Source organism: Bos javanicus, chromosome 22 (genome assembly GCF_032452875.1).
Source record: "Bos javanicus breed banteng chromosome 22, ARS-OSU_banteng_1.0, whole genome shotgun sequence".
In the NCBI taxonomy this organism is placed as follows: Eukaryota; Metazoa; Chordata; class Mammalia; order Artiodactyla; family Bovidae; genus Bos; species Bos javanicus.
This window is the reverse complement of record NC_083889.1, coordinates 54,185,273-54,207,318: the sequence shown is the minus strand read 5'-3', so window position 1 is coordinate 54,207,318 and position 22,046 is coordinate 54,185,273. Positions and strand designations below refer to the sequence as shown.

General features: G+C 47.8%; 1 protein-coding gene across 1 annotated transcript in view; it reads right to left on the bottom strand.

Annotated features, from left to right (window-relative positions):
* CDCP1 (CUB domain containing protein 1) overlaps nt 1–22,046 on the bottom strand; it is a 56,634-nt gene that overhangs the window by 27,618 nt on the left and 6,970 nt on the right. Inside the window, exon 2 of the mRNA XM_061397053.1 lies at nt 2,766–2,969. Within this exon, the coding sequence (XP_061253037.1) occupies nt 2,766–2,969 (204 nt within the window). The remainder of the gene's footprint in view (nt 1–2,765; nt 2,970–22,046) is intronic.

The window sequence follows — 22,046 nt, the reverse complement described above, 5'->3', positions numbered from 1 at the left end:
TTGGATTAAGAAAACATTCCTCTATTTCTGGTTTACTAAGAGTGTTTTTGGGCTTCCCCGTTGGCTCAGCGGTAAAGAAGCCTGCAATGCAAAAGATGCAGGTTTGATCCTGGGGTTGGGAAGATCCCCTGGAGGAGGGCATGGCAACCCACTCCAGTATTCTTGTCTGGAGAATCCATGGACAGAGGAGCCTGGTAGGCTATAGTCCATAGCACTGCAGAGTCGGACATGACTGAAGTGACTGAGCATGCGTGCCAGAGCATTTTATTAAAATCATTTAAAATCATCTATTAAGATCATCAAGTGTGGGCCTCCTTGGTGGTCCAGTGGTTAAGAATCCATCTGCCAATGCAGGGGACATGCGTTTGAACCCTAGTCTAGGAAGATCCTACATGCTACAAGGCAACTAACCCATGAGCCAGAACTACTGAGCCCATGCGCCTACAGCCTGTGTTCCGCAACAAGAGAAGACACTGCAATGAGAAGCCCAAACATCGCAATCAAGAGTGGCCCCCACACTCTGAAACTTGAGATAACCCATGCTCAGCAACGAGGACCCGGCACAGTCAAAAATAAACACAATTGAAAAAAAAATCGACTGCAGTTCTTCCCTTTCACATACTCACATGCTGCAGTTCATTGAGCTGATTGGCTAATGGTTAGAACTATCCTGTCTTCCAACAAGTCCTCTTGCTCTTGTTGCTTTGGTCTTTCCATGAAATTTTTGGATCTGATATACTTCTATTTTACTTAGGATTTGGGGGGCAAAGCATATTCATAAGAGATTAGTCTATTTTCTTTTTATGCAGGGGAAGAGTCTGACATCAGGGTTTTAAGGACCTTAGAAAATGAACTATGAAACTTCACCTCTTTCAACGTTCTAGAATGGGGTTTGACAAACCACAGCTCATAGGCCCAATCCAGTCAAACATCTGTTCTTGTAAATAAACACGGGATGTTCATTGCCCATTTGTTTATCTATTGTCTATGGCTGATTTTGTGCTATCATAGCAGAGCAAAGGAGTTGTGACAGACACCATCTGGCATAGAACGTCTAAGATATTTACTCTCTGGCCTTTTACAAAAAAAAGGTTTGTCAACCTTCCTCTGGAATTGTTTAAATATCACAGAAATTATCTGCTACTTGGAGTTTCATAGGGCACTTCTGTGAAACCATCTCTGACAAACCCAAACCCTTTCTCCTTCACACTGGACATTTTTTTCAGTTTCCTCCTTGATCATATACTTATTCACATTTCCTCCCTTTCTTTGAGTCAATCTGGCCCAGTAAATTTTCCCTGGAAATCATTTTGTCATTCAGATTTTCACAATTATTACCAGTCTCTTACAGTTCAGCAATCTGCTTTCTATATGTCATTAAATCCACATGTATACATTCAGTGTTATATATTTGCAATTTCTCTTCTTGCCTGGAGACTAGTCAGAGATTTGTCTTTTTAATTGGCCTTTACAAAGAACCAGGTTTTGGCTTTGGTTACGAACACTTCTTTTTGGCTGCACGGGGCCTTCACTGCTGTGTGCGGGTCTTCTGTAGTTGTGTGGAGTGGGGGCTGCTCTCTGGCTGCAGCGCACAGGCTTCTCCCTGCAGGCTCTTCTCTTGTTATGGAGCCCGGGCTCAGTAGTTGTGGCGCATGGGCTCAGTTGCACTAGAGATTGAACCCGTGTCCCCTGCAGTGGCAGGCGGATTCTTAACCACTGGACCACCAGGGAAGTCCATAAACACAATTTTTAAAACTGCTTTTACGTACTTTAATTTCTCTTTTTATTTTTATGAATTCCTTCTTCTCAAGGTTTATTTTATTCTTCTTCTTCCTTCATGATCTATTTTCAGTTAAAGGTGAAGAAATTTTCTGAGTATGACTTTGATTACAAAGTCAAAATAGTGTTCTCATTGTTGTTAATATATCTATTAGTTCCTCATTGGCATGCCACCTTAAAATAACTGGGAAAGTATACCTTTAATTCTCTCTGCCTGATTAGTATTTCTTACATCAATCTCCTATCCCAAACTCAAGTTATCATTAATAATGCCAAGTATCTGTAGTTTATTGAAGGCCAGTATGTTATACACCTCAATCCATTATTTTATTTTATCCCGAAAACATCCCTATTGGTTGGTACAATGACTCTTGTTTTACAGACTAGAAAACGAAATCGCAAAGCAGGTAAGTAACTTATATGAAGCCATGCAATCAAGGCACATGATCAGTCGCCCTGGCACTTGAAGTCAAACCAGGTGCCTCAGCCTGCAAAGCTGCTGTTTTTTTTTCCCATTGTAACTAGTGGATCCACTACCCCACTCTTATCTCCTCAATCTTCCAATTCTTCTGTCCTCCAGCTCCCTTGACTTCCGCTCCTGCTCGGCCAGATGTTTTTAGCACATCAGACAGAGCATCACCCGAGGATCCGTAGCTCTGCTATGAGACAGTGTTGCATAGTGGTCACAGGCAGACACTCTGGATGCAGAATTCCCGAATACTTGGGGTTCCTGTCTTGCTGAGACATACCCGCTGTGCCATCTTAGGCAAGTGACTTCCTTTGAGAACTTCTCTTAGGGCTGCTTTGAGGATTAAAAGAAAAAACAAACCTGAAACTATGCAAAACGCTTAGGACTGTGACTGGCCACATACAAGCTAAAGAGAGTGCAGAATTTCAGAATAGGTGTTACCTCTCTAGCAGTAGAGGCTGGGTTAGCTTGGAAAGAAGAGACAGGGAGGCCAAAGAATCCATGAGTGAGTACTTACCAATATTCTTCTGGATCTCGATTACGAAGTAATTATGTGGATCCTGGCAGCTAAAGGAAAAGACCTTTTTCTCTCCGGCTTTGATGGATAGGGTGGTTTCCCATCGCTTAGACATGATGTAACAGAGTTTCACTGGCAGAGCCTGGGTCGCAGGCTTCAGGAGGACTGTGACGCCGCTTCCACGTGGCAGATCAATCTCATAAGCTTCAGAAAGAAGGAAGAAAAATAATAGAATGAACTAGGGCTGCCTGCCTGCTGCCGTCCCCTCAGCTGGTCCAGGAGGATGGTCTTCTGAACCCTTTTATTCCTTCCTCCAGGTCTGAGGAGCGGGGTGATACCAAATGACAGCATCATCCTTACCTGTGGACAGAACCCGGCCACTGAGGGCTAGGCCCTGATGTTCATCTCTGATATGGCTTATTCATTTCTCGAAAAATTAAAAGCACTGCACCATGTTCTAGATGTCCAGAGCAGTATGCGTCCAGATACCCCTATCTGTGCAATATTAAACAGAAACTGCCATATCTCTTCACAGTACGACTGTAGGTAAAAGTCCACTCATAGAAACTGTCATTCTGTAGAGACACATGTTTATCTGTGATGCCCTGTGCACACATATATGCAGTAGTGGAGGCTGGGTAAACTTGCAGAAATTAGATATAAACACACTGATCGATGAACTTGGCGAGTCAGAGCCAAACATGGCTCAGACCTCAGACCGGCGCTCAGCAAAATTACATGAGCAAACTGTATCAAGCCAGACAGACGGGGGTTGGTTACTAAACAGAGAGGTGGGTGCATTGGGTCAGGATGAACCAGTCCCATCTCCTTCCCATTCCCTCTGCTTGAGGGATTTTTAGGTCCTCCCAGGCCAAAAGGAAGAGCTGTTTTTCTCCTTAGTGATCCCTGTTCCTTCCTGGATTTGGGTGCTGACTGTGGTCTCTGGGTGGCTGACGGGCTGGGTACAGAGAATGGGGGGACGGTCTTCTGGAGGAGGGAACCACGGGGCTTGTCAGTCCTCTTCCCCACCGTGTTTGGCACAAACAGCCGCTTGGCACCTGTTATGGCACCTTGCTCATATGCACAAGAGGTGCTCCGTAACCACCTAGCCAGTGAACAGCAGTTTAACCAAAAGCTTTACTTTCCCCTTTCCTTTTCAAAATTTTTAGAATCAAATTTATTGAGATATAATTTACAGACATTAAGAAAGACCTAAAAGACTTTTGACAAATGTGTATACGTGTGTATACCACCGCGATTAAATATAAAAATGTTCATCATTCACAGAAGCTCCCTCAGTGCACTTAGCCACCGACCTCCACTCCTGGCCCCAGAAAACTATCAATTAGTTTTGCCTGACTTAGACTTTCCTGCAAAACAGCAGCTGGCTGCTTTTGCTCAGCATGTCTGAGGGTCACCCATGTTACTGCATGGGTCTGCAGTTTGTTCCTTTTCATTGCTGCATAGTATTCCACTGTCTGGAGAGACTGCAATCTATTCATCTGGGCACCCATTCGATGACAACTGAGTTCTTTCCAGTTTTTGACCAACCGTGTGACTTCATTTTCCCAGAGCTGCAAGCCTGCTCAAGAGCTGTGCTCACTTCTCCCACTCAGGGCACACATGTGCCCGTGTTCCCACCTGCCAGTTGCTGTGTGCCATCAAACATCTGGATTTTTGTCAACCTCCTCTGAACCCCTCCCCCTCATTCGCTCTATGCCAGCCCCACCCACCAGCAGCTCTTTATACGGGGTGGAAACTGATCTCTCAATCTGACATAATGAAACAGAGCAGAACCATATGGTCCTTGTGCCCGCCCCCACCATGGCCTCTGCCTGCCTTTTGCCTTTAGTCAAACTAGAGTCAAAGAACAAGTTTCATCAGAGAAATGAGAAATGTGGAAACAAAGGAAAACAGTCAAAGAAGACTAAATAATAATAACGTAGTCATTAAGCACAGTCAAGGACCTTTAGTTCTTTCTCAAGGGCTGGGGATAATATTCTGAGTGTATCCTGTGAGCTGTCTTACAGATACCAAAGCACCAGGTGGCGAAGTTAACTACATGCTGACCAGACTGTTCCCAGGACTTGAGCTGCCTCAATTCTGAGAACTGACCGCAAAGAAATGGGAACAAGCACACCCCACACCTGAAGATTAACTGTACGTACAACAACCAAGATGGTGCTGGTCAGACCACTGATGACCGATTTGAAGCTGGCTGTTAGAGATGACTGTGCTGTTTCTGCATGTGCCCCCCACCCCCGAATCTGTCTGTAAATGCTCTCACCCCCCGCTTGTCGGTGGCGGCCGGGTGGGGGGTTGGCCTTTGCACAGATGTCTGCCACCCTCCCCCTACAGTTGCTGCCACCTGAAATAAAACAAACTTTCCTTTCCACCAACCTGGCCTGTTTATTGCCTTTTGAGCAGCAAGCAGCTGGACTCCCCGCACACCCCTCCTCCTTTCGGTAACAATAATGAACTGCAAATATTTCCTCCAGGTTATGAGGGAAGAACTTTACCCTCTGGGCCTCTGTTCCTTCCTTTGTAAAATGAGGAGGTTGGGCTAGACTAGCTCTACCTTCCCAGGCAGCTCATCTATGATCAGTATCCAAGGAAATAAGAAGCCATTTTGCCAATGTAAGCATTCCGTACTACCGCCCAGCCGTGACACGCGACTAGCAGCTCAGGGGGCACCGGCACAGCTGGCTTCGCTACTTGGTTTCCAAGAGGGCTCAGGTTTTGCATATTTTGGAGCAGGGCTTATCTCTCTACCCTCAGCTCGCATCCGTCTCCACCTTGGCCACTGAGCACGGCTACCTTTGCCCTTTTTCCTGAACACAAGCCTCTTTGCTACCTCAGGGCCTTTGCATGTGCTGGTCCTGGTTTTTATAATGCTCTTTCTCTAGCAAAAGCTGGTTCCTTTTTGTTTTGGGGGGTCTTAGCTCAAAGATCACCTCCTCAGAGCCGTCCCTGACCATTACCCAAAGTGTTCACCCCACCCCAACCCAGCTGTCCTGCCCCTGCTGTTTGTTCATCCTCTGGAGGACCCATGTTACTCATTCCCACCTCCCGAGACCAGAACGCAAGCCGCTGCCTCCCAGAGGGCAGCAGGAGTTTGCCTGTCTTCCTCAGTGACAGCCTTGGGACCCAAACAGTGCCTGCTGGGTGCCCTCATGGAGGCAGAATTGACGACCCGCCTGACAGCACCACATAAAATCTCCACATTCTTGTCTTTGCACCATGTAATTTCTCATAGACTTACCACCATTCCTGTGTTTCAGTTTGGGCTATAAATCTTAGTGGGACTCTTTAGTTTCTTATAAATCAGGGACTCTGAGCTTTATAATTAATAGCTTCAGAAAAAGAAAACATCCTCTGAGGCAGAAGTTTCTTTACTTCCTGCTTCATCTTCAAGCAGCATGGCCTTTGAGAATCTTCTGAGAGAGGGGGAAGGTCCAGGGGTTCTTTAAGATACTAGATTAAAAATGAGTCCAAGGACTTGCCTGGTGGTCCAGTGGCTAGGGCTCCATGCTCTCAACACAGCGGGTCTGGGTTCAATCCCTGGTTGGAGAACTAGATCCCACAAACCACAATGAAGATCTGGTACAGCCAAATAAACAAAATTTTTAAAAAGAAATATTTAAAAAAATAAGTCCAGATGCATGATCAGAAACTCAGTGGGCAGATGTATATCTGAACTGAATATGTAAACCCTTGCCTTCTTTTTCTGTAATCACAAAAAAAGGTTTCACCACATTATTTGTATAAAAAAAAAATTCTTGGAGCACCCAGTTCTTTGTGGCCCCCTACCCTGGGTCTCCAGGGGGGCTAACTCGTTGTCCAGTGAAGCTGCAATTTGTCTCAGGGCTGCAGTCTGGCTGGCTAGGTTACCAATTTCTTTCTCATTTCTCCTCTTTGGTAAAAATATTCAAAAATTCTTGACTCTTACAATTACTGTTTTTTGGTTTGTTTTTTTTTTACCATGCCTTGAAGCTTGTGGGATCTCAGTTCCCTGACCAGGGATTGAACTTGGGGCCCCCTGCAGTGGAAGGGCAGTGTCCTAACCACTGGACCTCCAGGGAATTCCTGATTACTGTTACTTTAACTGACTGTTAGACCCTAAGCAGATCAGTGGTTCCCTAAGATTGGAGGTGGGAGGAGGGGATGGAAACAAAGAGGGCAGAGGAGACAGTGTAGGGTGAAATAACTGTTCTGTATCTTGACCATGATGGTGATTATAGGCGGCACACAAATGCCCAAAGGCATCAAACTGGGCACTTGAAATTGGTAACGTTTATTATGTGTAAGCTATGCCTTAATAAATTAAAAAAAAAAGAGGGAAAACTTGTGTTAGAAAGACTGTGTTTCTGCACAAAGTAGGCACTTAATAAATGAAAAGAAGAATAATCATGACCACAGTTAAAATATGGTTTAATAATATTTTGAAGTGGGCTGAGTTTCTCCCAAGGTAAGTGTAATAATTTCATATAGCTTTAAATTAAATCTTGAGACGAAAAGGCTGATCTCACTAACATGTCTCTACTCAAATCCTCTCTCCTGCTTTTCAGCAGTACCCCAAATAACTCTGCATGTATGACCATCTATCTCATTATCAATGACAGCCAAAAAAAAATGTATGAGCTCTTTCAGAAGTTCATTGTTTTTTCTTTTTTTTTAATATAAATTTATTTATTTTAATTGGAGGTTAATTACTTTACAATATTGTATTGGTTTTGCCATACATCTGTTTTTTCTTTTAAATTCTTTGAAGTCACCTATTCATTCCAACAGTTTTTAGAGTCATATGACAAAGGTCCATATAGTCAAAGCTATGGTTTTTCCATTAGTCATGTACAGATGTGAGAGTTGGACCATAAAGAAGGCTGAGTGCCAAAGAACAGATGCTTTTGAACTGGTGTTGGAGAAGACCCTTGAGAGTCCCTTGGACTGCAAGGAGATCAAACCAGTCAATCCTAAAGGAAATCAACCCTGAATATTCATTGGAAGGACTGATGCTGAAGCTGAAGCTCCAATACATTGGCCACCTGATGCAAAGAGCTGACTCATTGGAAAAGACCCTGATGCTGGGAAAGATTGAGGGCAGAAGAGAAGGGGGTGACAGAGGATGAGATGGTTGGACAGCATCACCGACTCATCACATGAGTGTGAGCGAGCTCCGGGAGTTGGCGATGGACAGGAAGGCCTGTCGTGCTGCAGTCCACGGGGTGGCAGAGAGTCGGGCATGACTGAGTGACTGAACAACAACAACAACTGTGTTCCAGGGACCATCCTGGGTGCAAATGATGTAATAGAAGCAGCAGAGTCCGTGTCCCCTGGGGGTTAACAGTCTAGACTAAATGATCTGTGACGGGCTGTAAAAATGATAAAGTTCTAAGTCAGAATAGGGCCTGTGTGGGACCTGGGAGTCCGAACTGGAAACTTTTGTGTTTTTTTAAAATCCCTACAGTAGGAGGTAGGGATTCCCTTTCGTTTTTCTCCAGATGGAAAGCCAAATGTCCCAAGGCTAATGATTGAGTATGCCAGTTCTTCCTTAATGAATTGCTCATGCTACTTCTGTTGTTGCTTTATTTTGGGGTCTAAATAACCCAGATTTTCATCCAAATTCATTTCGGAAATACAGCAGATGGAGCCTTGTCAGATGAGTTAAATGACTCACTTGGGTGGACTTTTAACATCTAACCATGTTTCTTCACTCTGACTTTGAGATGAACAACCTGGAATGCTCTACGGTCAGGCCCTAGTTCATCTCTCTCCTTCAGTGCCCCAGACCAGAGGATCCCCCTGGTCCAGAGCCCAGTTCAGTTCAGTCCAGTCGTGTCCAACTCTTTGCGACCCCATAGACTGCAGCATGCCGTGCTTCCCTGTCTATCACCAACTCCCGGAGCTTACTCAAACTCATGCCTATCAAGTCAGTGATGCCATCCAACCGTGGGTCCGGAGCCCAGGCAGCACTGAAGGCCTACCTGCCTTTGCACAAGGAGGGGATCTTTTATTATATGCTGTTTTCATAGCATATAATAAAGGCAAGGCCACATCACCCACTGGACTGTCATTTTCAACTGCTCCCCCCTCATCCTCAATGATTAACATACCAGCTGGAGGGGCACAGCCAGAGGGAGAAGACAATGATTCAACCATATATATACTTGAAACCTGGACCCTCTTTACCCAGCCCCCCACCAATGCTAACCCCTTGCACGTGTGCCCAATCACTCAGCCATGTCCGACTCTTTGCCACCCTTTGGACTGTAGCCCGCCAGGCTCCTCTGTCCGTGGCATTTTTAATGGCAACCCATTCCAGTACTCTTGCCTGGAGAATGCCATGGACAGAGGAGCCAGGCAGGCTATAGTCCATGGGATCACAAAGAGTTGGACAGGACTGTGCAGCTAACTTCCAATTTTCACTTTTATTTCACTATAATAAAAGTAGCAGAGAGACCCCGACCCCTGCCACTGCTTGAGTAAAATAACTTATAACTCATTTATCACAAATGCTTGGAGTTTGAGAAGGACACCTTGTTTGCACATCTTCCCTCTTGCCCACTCCCCACCATTCATCACCCCTTGAAATGAAAATTTCAACCCTGTAGAAGCAATCTCACCCCACTCCAGTACTCTTGCCTGGAGGATCCCATGGACGGAGGAGCCTGGTAGGCTGCAGTCCATGGGGTCGCTACGAGTCGGACACGACTGAGCGACTTCACTTTCACTTTTTGCTTTCATGCATTGGAGAAGGAAATGGCAACCCATTCCAGTGTTCTTGCCTGGAGAATCCCAGGGACAGGGGAGCCTGGTGGGCTGCCATCTATGGGGTCGCACAGAGTCGGACATGACTGAAGCAACTTAGCAGCAGCAGCAGCAGCAGCAGAAGCAATCTCAACCTCCTACCACAACCCCCAGCCCACTCCCACCAGTCACGCTGGCACATCTGAGTGCTTGATAAATGCACTGTAATTTAAATAAAATGGATAGGCATCTTCTTCTTCAGCATCTCTTTCTTTTGTCTCCCCAGGAACTTGGTATTTCCTTGGTCTGGTTATTTTTGAAGATCTATTACCCAAGTTCACAGGAACCCAGACAAAGCTCCAGATTCCGGCACGATTTCGAGGGCTCAGGGGCTGAAAGAAATCCAAGGCGACCCTTACGTTAGCAGTGCGTGGGCTGCCGGCTGGAGAGCTTGCAGGCGCCACACGTGGGCACGTGAGTCACAGCTCTCATCCTCCGCTCCCCTGCCTTCTGACCTCTCCTTATTAGGATGCCTTGCGGAGTTTCTGCCTCCCCAGGAGCTCCTCAGGCGGGAATTTCCAATTGTTTTAATCACCACCATTCATTATTCACCATTCATTAGTCACCTATCACAGGATATTATACAGATGCCCCTGTTACTCCTTCTCCCTGCTGGTCTCTGTCTTTGTAAGGGAGGCAGATGCAAGGAAGGGGATTCACCAGGGAAACACCAGGAAGTTATCTGTTCCCAGATGTGGCCAGTACAGGTTACAAGACTGCCAAATGTGATTGACAGTTTCTTAGATGGGTCAGAATCTGCTGCCTCTGGGTGTGGTTTCCTGGGAGACTCTGCTCTCATCCACTCTCTCTGTCCAAAGAAAATGAACAGAACGGCTCCCGGCCAGGGTCTGGGCTCAGCCCGGGCGCCAGGAGACACATACGAAGACCCACGGGACGAATGCCCGGGAGGTTGAGAACTTGAACACAGGAGCCAGGCGGTACGACTATGAATCAGCGTGACTGATCAGTTGCAGCCCGTGTGGGAGTCAGATTCCCAGGCAAGCCCATAAGGAGATAATTGCTTCTGGGGAAACAGCCCTGTCCTCTTTCGGGAAGATATCCCACTGCAGACCCACATCCTTCTCTCAGTGAGTCCACGGGGCCGATGGCTGGAGTTTGCTCCTCCACAGAGCAGACCCATGCTTTGCTGGCTGAGCATCAAATAAAGTGATGATTTGATTTTAGAGCCAGGTTTACAAAATTCAGCTTGTTAGACTGTAGATGCTCACAGCACAAGAGGCAGAGGAAGAGACACCAGCAGAAGGTAGGGGGTTCACCCTCCCACCCCGCACCCACCCCGCAGGTCACACCATCCCGATTCCTCCCGCCTCTACTCCTCAGGGCCGCAGTCCTCAACCTTTTTACACATGGGGGACCAGCTCCGTGGAAGACCATTTTCCTACGGCTTCGGGTGAGGGGAGGGGGATGGTTTTGGGATACTTCCAGTGTGTTACACTTATTGTGCACTTTATTTCTATTATTATTACATCAGCTCCCCCTCGGGTCATCAGGCATTGGATATTGGAGGTTGAGGACCCCTGCCTTATGGGAGGCGATTGCTGAATTCACAGAACTGAGTGTACGTTTGCCTGTCTGTCTGCCCCATGTGACCCCACCGGATAGTCAGCAACTTGAGGGCACCAAGGAAGGTCAAGGTACTCTGAAGATGCTGAGGTCAGCTATGAACTGTCTCGGGGTGGTCAAGGAAGACTTCACGGAGCAGACTCAAGAGTGGGGTCTAGAAAAATGAGTAAGGGGTTTGCTTGCAGAGAAACGGGTGTCAGGAAAGACAGTGGAGGGAAAGGCAGGTGCAGGGCCACAGGTGTGAAGAAGGCCTTCCTTGGAGCCACTCCAGGGAGTCTGGTTTGCCTAGAGAGTGGGTCGAGGAGGCTGGAGACAGAGGCAGGGGCCAGGCTTGGTTGTTGCCATGGAGTTCGGGCTTCACCCAGTGGGACTGGGATACCTTGGCAGTGTCGTGGTGAAAAGCTTGGATGCTAGAATCTGACTGCCTGGGATCAATTCCTGGCTTGGTACCATTTACCAGCTGTGTCCTGCTAGACAAATTCCTTACTTTCTCTGTGTCTTACTTTTCCTCCCTGCAAAGGGGCACAATAATGGAATAGTTGTAAGGATTAAATGAGAAAGTACCTGTGAATTGCTTAGAACGGTGCCAGGTAGTCAACCAATGATGTTATTGTTGATATTAGTAATGATAGCTAGCACATTATAACCACCGGGGTAGTACTCGTGGGGCGTTGTTGAGGGTGAGAAGTAGAGAAACAACTGTCGCAGCAGCTTGGCTCTCAGTCTAGAGCCCAGAGTCCTGGCGGGGCTGGGCTGGGAGAGGGCAGCGCAGGTAAGGTGCCTAGGGGCAAACCATCACACTCAGGGTTGTGCAAGGGTGAGTGCTTCCTTACATTTTCCACACCTCCCCTGCCCTGGCCTAGCCCTGCCCAGCTATTATTAAGGTCCTTCCACGTGTGTTGATTCATTCGAATTCAGCATCCCTTTGAGGCTCAGAGAAGTGACCTCATGTCCCTGTCTGCTGAGCTCAGGAGGCAACTGGGAGATTCTGGTTTGACCTCCGCACACTTGCCCTCCCCACCCCCCAGGTACCACATTGAGCTGTCCTCTGGGAAGTTGCCAAAGCTGGCGGAATCAACCAGCAGGAGGGGAGGAAGTACTTGTGATCAAGTACGTGTAGCTGTTGGCTGACACCAAGGGCCTGAGCATGGGTACCAACATAACCCATCAGAACAGGGCCTGTTTTGGGAGCGAGTGCCAGACTCTCACACCACCAAAGTTAAAGTGTTATTAATCCAGTGGACCTGGGGCTGCACGGCCTGCAGGCTGTGGAGGAAGAACTGGTGTAGCCACCCTAAATCTCTTTGGCGTGGCCTTGGCCAGGTCTGTTCACGGACTGGCAAACCAAGGGGAAAGTCTCACCAACGGCAGGAAGATCAGCCATCTTCTGGCCTGGAAATAGTTAATTTCCCACATTCACATCCAAAAGGAGTGCAAGGGAAGTTGCTGTTTCACAAACTAACCAGTCTTCCTTGGATGAGAAGCCTTTGGAGTCTAGATACCAGGCCAGCCTTCAGAATAACAATGAGTACTTAATACACGCAGGATCTGTGCTTGCACTTGCTAAAATGCCCACAGCCACCCCACGGAGCAGGTTCGAACGTTAACCCGCATTTTAAAGATGACAAAGCCGAGGCTCAGAGAGGTCAAGGAACTTGCCCAGGCACGTGTGATTAGTAAGAGGCAGGGCCAGGTTGCAGCCTGACATCAGAGCCTAGCACATGAACACTGGCTCATGGCAGACCCAGCCCTGCCCAGAGAATTCCACACACGGCCAGCCAGGGGCCTGGTGATGGGCACAGTCTACTCTCTCCAAGCGAAACGGAATGAAACATTTTTCAGTGGCTGGCTTGCTAGAGACTCTTCAGGCTATCAAAAGGGACAGGCATTTCTTTAAAATAGTTAAACAGGCACTTTGTTTCAAAATCATTTGCAAATGTGGCTCTGGATTTAAACTGAAAGTTGACAGTTCCCCGGAATTCAAAATGTTTGGGGTGCGGTTCTTCTGTGTGATTTTTTTTTTTTTTTGGCAGTGACTCTAGACAAGGACCTGAGAAAAGGGAACCTGGCGTGTTGAGACGTGGGTGGCTTTGTGAGGCTTGCCCAGGGGCCGTGGGCATGGGAGGCTAGTGGCTGAGTTAGTGGCAGACAAAAAGCAGCCATCATTCTGGAACGAAGCACTGGGTGTACAGGGCTAGTGCCAGGTCTTGGAAGAAAAGCATCTGCAGAAACCCGGGCTGGAGAGGCTCACTTCTGCAGGCCACTGTCAGTGGGACTCATGGGCGAAATCACACCTATGTTTAAGGAGAGTTCCCCAAACCCCCGCTACCGAATCTCCTTCCTCTTTATTTGGCCTTCAAATCTCAACCCAGACCTCTGGTTAGCTAGGGAGGAAATACCTTCTCCTGGTAGGAGACTCCCACCTGTCCTTCCAGGCATCAGAGCTGTAAAGCTGCTCCCTCATGCACTGGCTCAGAAACCAGGCAGGGCCTGATGGAGAAGGCACCCCCCGCCCCACCCCAACCCTGTCCCCCTCGCCACCCCACCCACCTTATTCCCTGGGTTGGTGTGGGAAAACCAGCCTCTTACAGTAGAGGGCAAATCTTTCCTCATCCTCTTTCTCGGAGTGCCCACACACACAGCATCCCCACGGAGAGGCTGAGTGGGTCCTCCCACGTGGCTCAGCAGTAAAGGATCTGCCTGCAACACAGGAGATATGGGTTTGATCCCTGGGTTGGGAAGATCCCCTGGAGAAGGCAATGGCAACACACGCCAGTATTCTTGCCTGAAAAATCCCATGGACAGAGGAGCCTGATGGGCTACAGTCCATGGAGGTCGCAGCTGCTGGTAAGTCGCTTCAGTTGTGTCCGACTCTGTGCGACCCCATAGACGGCAGCCCACCAGGATCCCCCGTCCCTGGGATTCTCTAGGCAAGAACACTGGAGTGGGTTGCCATTTCCTTCTCCAGTGCATGAAAGTGAAAAGTGAAAGTGAAGTCGCTCAGTCGTGTCCGACTCTTAGCAACCCCATGGATTGCAGCCTACCAGGCTCCTCCATCCATGGGATTTTCCAGGCAAGAGTACTGGAGTGGGGTGCCATTGGGGTCGCAGAGTCAGACACAAATGAGTGGCTGAGCACACACGTGGTGGTCGGGCCAGGGCTGGGGAATGCTTCAGGTTATTGTTGGAAGTCTGGAGGGACGGGAGGCCACAGGACAGGGCCTCATTTCAGCCCCCAAAAGCAACTGAAGAATTCGCCAGCCATTCTGACAGGGAAAGAGTGAAGGGACAAAACCGGTTATTAAATAGTTACTCCCACTAGGGGATTATAAGTAGGAAAAATATGGAGACCCCTGTGAGTTAATGATGACTCAAGAGAGCTGGTTTGCTTAACCACAAAACCAAGCAGGCTTGCTTGGCAGCAGAACCATTCAGCAGAAGCATAAGACGTGCCCCCAGACAATGAAACAATGGCGCCAGGGAGCCCCACATCCTGCCCAGTGAGCTCAGTAAGTTAGGACACGCTCTTTGCACACACACACACACAAAAACAATTTGTGGACCAAGCTTGACCATGTAGGGACAAGAAAACTCCCCTGCTCAACTTGGAGGAGGAGCTGATGATGGAAGCATAATGTCTACTCAAGAAAGATAAAGAAGTTCTCCTCCTCCCCGCTTTTCCTTTGATTATAAAAAACCGTAGCCCAGTAAGTTCTCAGGGCACGGCATTTCTCGCCCATCCCCTTGTAAACCTCACATCCTGTTCTAACAAATCACTTCTTATTTATCACTTTTTGTGCTTCTCTGGTGGCTCAGATGCTCAAGAATCTGCCTACAATGCAAGAGACCGGGGTTCGATCCCTGGGTTGGGAAGATCTCCTGGAGAAGGAGGGTTACAGTCCGTAGAGTCGCAAAGAATCAGACACAACTGAGCGCCTAACACTTTCACTCACCTATCACTTTGCTCTCCCCGAATTCTTCTCTGCGATGAGACATAAAGGACTATGGAACCAGAGCTCTCTGGAGCTCCTGGAAACAACACAGATGGTTTCAATGCCAGCACAGGAGCTTCCCAGACTCCTTAAAGAACAGGGCCACACTTTAAGCCCATACACTAAACACTGTAGTCATCAGTCAGTACACCAGGAAGGACTGGACATCGACCACAGTTATAAACAAAGGGCCTGGGGGTGACAAAGAACAACCTCACACCAGGGTGGAACTGCCCTGGCGTGGGGCGGCGGCAGGGGTCAGGGCAATGAAGAAGCCACAGGAGGAGGGCCAGGGCACGCACAAGAGACGCGGAAGGCCCAAAGACAACTGGTGCTGCAGCCGTTTTGTTCTTTGACAGATCCTGCCTCGGGTTCATTTGTACAAACAGCAGAGGAGCGGTGACATGCAGACAGCAGCAGCAGGGGGATCACACCCGCTCTCCTGTCCTCACACTGGCAGATAAAGGCCTCTGTGCTGTGCTATGTCTCTGCAGTCATGCCCGACTCTTTGGGAACCCGTGGGCTGTGGCCCACCAGGCTCCTCTGTCCATGGGATTCTCTGGGCAAGCTACTGGGGCGGGTTGCCATTTCCTTCTCCAGGCCTCTACTCTGGAACCTTTGTGGGTGCCTGGGCACCTTTGGGAACCAGAGTATGAGCCGCAGGCGCAGCTGCCAGTGACTGGGCATTGGTGTGAGCCTTGGCCCGGGACTTTGGCCGGCAGAGCCTGAGACTCTTGGCAATGTGGGCACAAGCATGTTTCCTGGGCTAGGGGTGAGCAATGTAGGTAAGCTGACTAAGCACGCAGCAGCCACCCTTTGGGGTCTTGGACTTGACCTCCTTGGACTTCGTGAGAGCCTCCACAGCCTCAGCACATGCACTCATGGCCTTGGCACTGTGGGCCAGCATCTTCTTCAGGCCCTTCTTCCTGTGCTTCTTGGCCAAGTGCATGTTCCTCAGGAAGCTGGGGTCCACCCCCTTAAGAGATTCACATCATTGTGATCGGGGCTGCTTGATGCCATTTCTGTGCCGTTTTCAGGACTGGTTGTGGGTGGTATAGTTCTTACAGTTAGCCACGTCCGCACCGGGGCCCAGGGATCCCAAAGCATCTGGGACTGGAAGGGCGGTGCTGCCTTTGTAAGAAGGCTGACTGTGGCCGTGTGCCTCCAGGGAATGGCGAGCTCGGTCCAGGCCAGGTGCAGGCATACAGAGATGCACAAGGCTGGGCCCAGCCTGTGAAGTCACATCCACAGACTTCAGAGCTCAAAGGACATCATGTTCTCATCTGCTCAGTGAAAGAGACTCACAGTTCCCATTATAAACCAGTTTACTATTTTCATATCTCTTAGAACAATCATGGACACAATAAAATAAACCTCAAAGAGCAATGTTAAAAGGAACCTTGTGCATTCTCGGTCAATACTTGTTGAATTGTTCAGCAAAACAGAGGACCGTGGTGTCCACGCATTCATTTCCTCCTCTTAATTCCTGAATTCCTTAGGAGAGAAGTTTATATTCAGTGATGCACGTTCATTGTCTAAAGTAACTAAATGATTCTCCAATGTAGATACTAGCGATAGGCTGTTTCCAGGGCTTGTGCTTTGAATTATTTATGTTTTTAAGTGATGATGGGTTTGCAGTTCAGTTCAGTTCAGTTCAGTCGCTCAGTTGTGTCTGACTCTTTGCAACCCCATGAATCGCAGCACGCCAGGCCTCCCTGTCCGTCACCAACTCCCGGAGTTCACTCAAACTCATATCCATCGAGTCAGTGATGCCATCCAGCCATCTCATCCTCTGTCATCCCCTTCTCCTCCTGCCCCCAATCCCTCCCAGCATCAGAGTCTTTTCCAATGAGTCAACTCTTCACATGAGGTGGCCAAAGTAGTGGAGTTTCAGCTTTAGCATCATTCCTTCCAAAGAAATCCCAGGGCTGATCTCCTTTAGAATGGACTGGTTGGATCTCCCTGCTGTCCAAGGGACTCTCGAGTCTTCTCCAACACCACAGTTCAAAAGCATCAATTCTTCGGCGCTCAGCTTTCTTCACAGTCCAACTCTCACATCCATACATGGCCACAGGAAAAACCATAGCCTTGACTAGACAGACCTTTGTTGGCAAAGTAATGTCTCTGCTTTTGAATATGCTATCTAGGTTGGTCATAACTTTCCTTCCAAGGAGTAAGCGTCTTTTAATTTCATAGCTGCAGTCACCATCTGTAGTGATTTTGGAGCCCCCAAAAAGAAAGTCTGACACTGTTTCCACTGTTTCCCCATCTATTTGCCATGAAGTGATGGGACCGGATGCCATGATCTTCATTTTCTGAATGTTGCGCTTTAAGCCAACTTTTTCACTCTCCACTTTCACTTTCATCAAGAGGCTTTTTAGTTCCTCTTCACTTTCTGCCATAAGGGTGGTGTCATCTGCATATCTGAGGTTATTGAGATTTCTCCCAGCAATCTTGATTCCAGCTTGTGTTTCTTCCAGTCCAGTGTTTTTCATGATGTACTCTGCATATAAGTTAAATAAGCAGGGTGACAATATACAGCCTTGACGTACTCCTTTTCCTATTTGGAACCAGTCTGTTGTTCCATGTCCAGTTCTAACCGTTGCTTCCTGACCTGCATACAAATTTCTCAAGAGGCAGATCAGGTGGTCTGGTATTCCCATCTCTTTCAGAATTTCCCACAGTTTATTGTGATCCACACAGTCAAAGGCTTTGGCATAGTCAATAAAGCAGAAATAGATGTTTTTCTGGAACTCTCTTGCTTTTTCCATGATCCAGTGGATGTTTGCAATTTGACCTCTGGTTCCTCTGCCTTTTCTAAAACCAGCTTGAACATCAGGAAGTTCACGGTTCACATATTGCTGAAGCCTGGCTTGGAGAATTTTGAGCATTACTTTACTAGCGTGTGAGATGTTCATTACCTGGCTTTAAATCCTTTTTTATTTATCTTTGCTTATTTACTTGGCTGGGGCTTAGCTACAGCACACAGAATCTTTGTTGCCTCCTGCGGGAACTTTAGCTGTGGCGTGCGGACTCTGTACTTGTGGCTAAGTAGACTTAGTCGCCCTGCGGCATGTGGGATCTTAGATCCCTGTCAGAGATTGAACCTGGGTCCCCCACATTGCAAGGCGGACTCTTAACCACTGGACCACCAGGGAAGTCTCTAAATTCTTTTTAAATTTAAAACTATTTTTAAGGCAAAACTATGTTGATAGAAGGCAAACAAATGGTTGCTAGGGGCCAAGGGGCAGGGACTGTCTGCAAAGGGGTCTGGAGGAACTTCACAGGGGGACTGAAACGTTGTATCACGCACCTGACAGGGCCCATCAAAGAGTGCCGCTGAGAGGAGAATCTCATGGTATATACATCAAATCTCAATAAAGCTGAAAAATGTATTTTACTTTTAGATAAATGATACATGAAGCACAAAATAAAATACGTGCGCATAAGGCATTCCTGTTTTATTTCATTTTGCCAAAAGGTTGCATACCATCCTCATTGTTCTGAGTCTTGTGTTTTCCCCTCCAGAATGTATCTTGGTTGGAGTGGGGGGTCCACACCATATCTGTACATCCCATTCTTTTAAATGGCTGTGCAGCATTCCCCTGTTTAAATGCACCATCATTAATGTAACCAGTCTTCTAAGGACGGATATTTGGGCTGTTTCCAGTCTCCAGTGACCAGAGGAAGGAGCAGAAGATGTTTATTTGGAGTTTCAAGGTGCCAGCTGGACACACCTTCTTGGGTGTGTCAGGTTCCTGGCTGGAACTTGAATTGTATTCCCACAGAGGCTGAGATCAGGGAAGCTGGAAGACGTTATTTCCAGGGTTTGGCTGCACCACGTTGACATGGGCTTCTGCAAGATGACCCGAGCACTGTTTACTATTTGAAAAACATCTTCCTTGTCGTGGTAAGTTGAGAACTTGCTCCTGACAGCCTACGGCTGGAGTGCCTGATAAGACTGTCAGCAACTTCAGAGCAGTTGGGCAATCTTCCACCTCTCAGCAGTGGTGAAAGGTGGCGGCCCTGCCAGGTTCCACGGAAAACTCGGCTCTGGTTTCATGGCCTGGCACACTGCAGCTCAGACTCGGTTTAGTTTTGACACCTGCTCACAAGGATGGCTGTAAACTTCAGAAGCCCACTGAGGCATTCTCTTCACTTCTCATGTGTAACTGGGTATGATGTTTACATTATATAAAACTGGTCTGGTCAGTTCCTTGGTTAAAAGAAAATATGCGTGCTTGTGTGTATGCATGTGTGTGTGTGTGTGTGTGTGCGCGCGCGCGCGCGCACAGCTGCTCACTTGAAAACAATTTTTTAAAACATGTTCTAGGACCCCCTGGCAGCACAGTGGCTAGGAATCCGCCTGCCAATGCAGGGGACACAGGTATGATCCCTGGTCTGGGAAGATCCCACATGCTGTGGGGCAACAGCCATGACTACTGAGCCTGTGTGCTGCAGCTCCTGAAGCCCGCACACCTGGAGCCTGTGCTAACAAGAGAAGTCACCGCAGTGAGAAGCCCTGCACCTCCAACTGGAGATTAGTCCCCACTCATTGCAACGAGAGAAAGCCCGCGTGCAGCAGTGAAGATCCAGTGCAAGCAAAAAAAAATTTTTTTAACACATGATGAAAACACACACACACACAAAAGCAAAACATGTTCCTGTGTCACTGATTTCTTGCAGATTTTAATCCAGGAGCTTCCCCAGATGTTCTCCTAAGGGCCCAAAGCTGACTACTGCGATACTGCCTGAAGCACGCTGTGTAGTTAGGCTGAAACAACCAAAACGTCTCCCCAAAGCAACCTGGCCTGGCAGTTTGGTCCAGATGGTCTGCTGCTAAAAAAAATCTCGGTGTTCTTTTTGGGCTCAATTTAGATAATCAAAGTAGTATCAATTCTTAAGCGAGGAATCCGTTTGAGGGCAGACACTGTGCTGAGTGATTTACAGATGTTGTTTTCACTGGGTCCATGCCTGGAAGATGCTCCGAGGCCCTGCTCTCCAGTGAGACTTGTCAGCCAGATGGCTGGTGGTGAAGATGACCCATCGCCCCAGACTGACTCCTCCTGAGACAGTGTCTCCTGCTGCCCCGGACTTCCAGCATAGGGCAGACTTCTAGCAGGGGCAGCAATATATGGTAACTTCACCCGCTGTGCTGCTGGCTCGTCGCTTCCCTGCCGTGGCCGAGTGCCACCCTGCACCAGAGTCAAACGTCTGTCTGCGTCCAGGAGATGCCCTGAGCCCATCACATGCAGGGGCTTCATCTCATCACCTCTGCATCCTCATGTTTCTTTGCAACCCCATGGACTGTAGCTCACCAGGCTCCTCTGTCCATGGGATTCTCCAGGCAAGAATACTGGAGGGGGTTGCCATGCCCTTCTCTAGGCAACCTTCCCAACCCAGGGATTGAACCCAGGTCTCCCTCATTGCAGGCGGATCCTTTACTGTCTAAGCCGTCAGGGAAGCCCGATGTCCTGAGACTTCTCACAAATGCTTGTGAGTTGTCTTCAGGTTAAAAAATGTTTTTGCTATACATCCTTGTTGGAAATGACTTGCTGTCCCCATGACCAGCTCAGTGATGGAAGACAAAGCATCTGCTTGAAGGAATCTGGCACATGCCTGGACATACACCATCCTAGCCCAGCTCCGGCTGGACCACACATTGTCAAGTATTGAGAAGTCGCCCTCGTGGCTCCAAGCATTGTGTGACACTGAACGTGGCCAAGTGGGCAGACCTCAAAACAAAAACAACAGCTTGACTTGAACTCCATGTGATTTTTGGACTTGGAAAGTTGATTAACTTAAACCTGGAGATTGTCTTTCATTGTCCCAGCCAAAGGCAGCAGGTTCGCACCCATTCATTGTTGCAGAAATGGCACATTTCCCCCAGAAGGCTTTGATTTTTTGTCATTGAGGGTAGGGAATATTTACACTTTGTTAAAAACAAAGAAAGCTTCCCATTTGTGCTCATGGAACAGTTGTATTTTTTCAAAATATTTCCAAAATATTTTCCAAATATTAAATATTATTTAAAGATGTTCAGACTCTCAGGGGAGGTGGTTAATGGCCTCAGAGAATATTGTACTTGGTCGCTCAGTCAGGTCTGACTTTTTGCGACCCTTTGGACTGTAGCTCCCCAGGCTCCCCTGTCCATGGGATTTTTCAGGCAATACTGGAGTGGGTCACCATTTCCTTCTCCAGGGGATCTTCCCGACCAGGGATTGAACCTGCATCTCCTAAACTGCAGGTGAATTCTTTATCACTGAGCCACTGAGGAAACCCACAAAGAATACTGTATTTCCCTCTGGCAGAATGGACGGCCCGTTCAAGAGGACAGCCCCTCCCTGGCAAAGTCAGACCAACAAGGCTTTCAGTGGTGCCCTTGGCTTGGGCTGTACTCAGGAGAGAAGTGAAAAGTGCAGATATTTTTTAAGTACAGTATCTGAAGAAACAACTTTAAGTTTTACAAATGTTTGTGTGAAGTGCAAGTCAGTAAAACAAAATCTGATTTTCTACTGCATTCTATCACAAATTCAGTATTGCTGTTTAGAAAATTCCAAATGAAACAAACCAGGCTGGGATACTGTGAAGCCAGGTAGGTCACAGGAGAGAACATGTAGGACAGTACAAAGTCCTCATCATGACCATAGGTTTGATATAGATGGACAGAGGCCACACTTGTTGAAGATGCTAGAGTTAGAATGGAAGAAGCCTGTGTCCCCATATCACTGCTTGGAGGAGATCCCATTTAGGGCCCTTTTATTTATTTATGTAATTTTTTTTATTGGAGGATAACTGCTTTATAATGCTGTGGTGGTCTTTGCCATACATCAACGTGAATCAGTCATAATTATACCTATATCTCCTCCCTCTTGGGCCTCCCTGCCCTGCCTATCCCA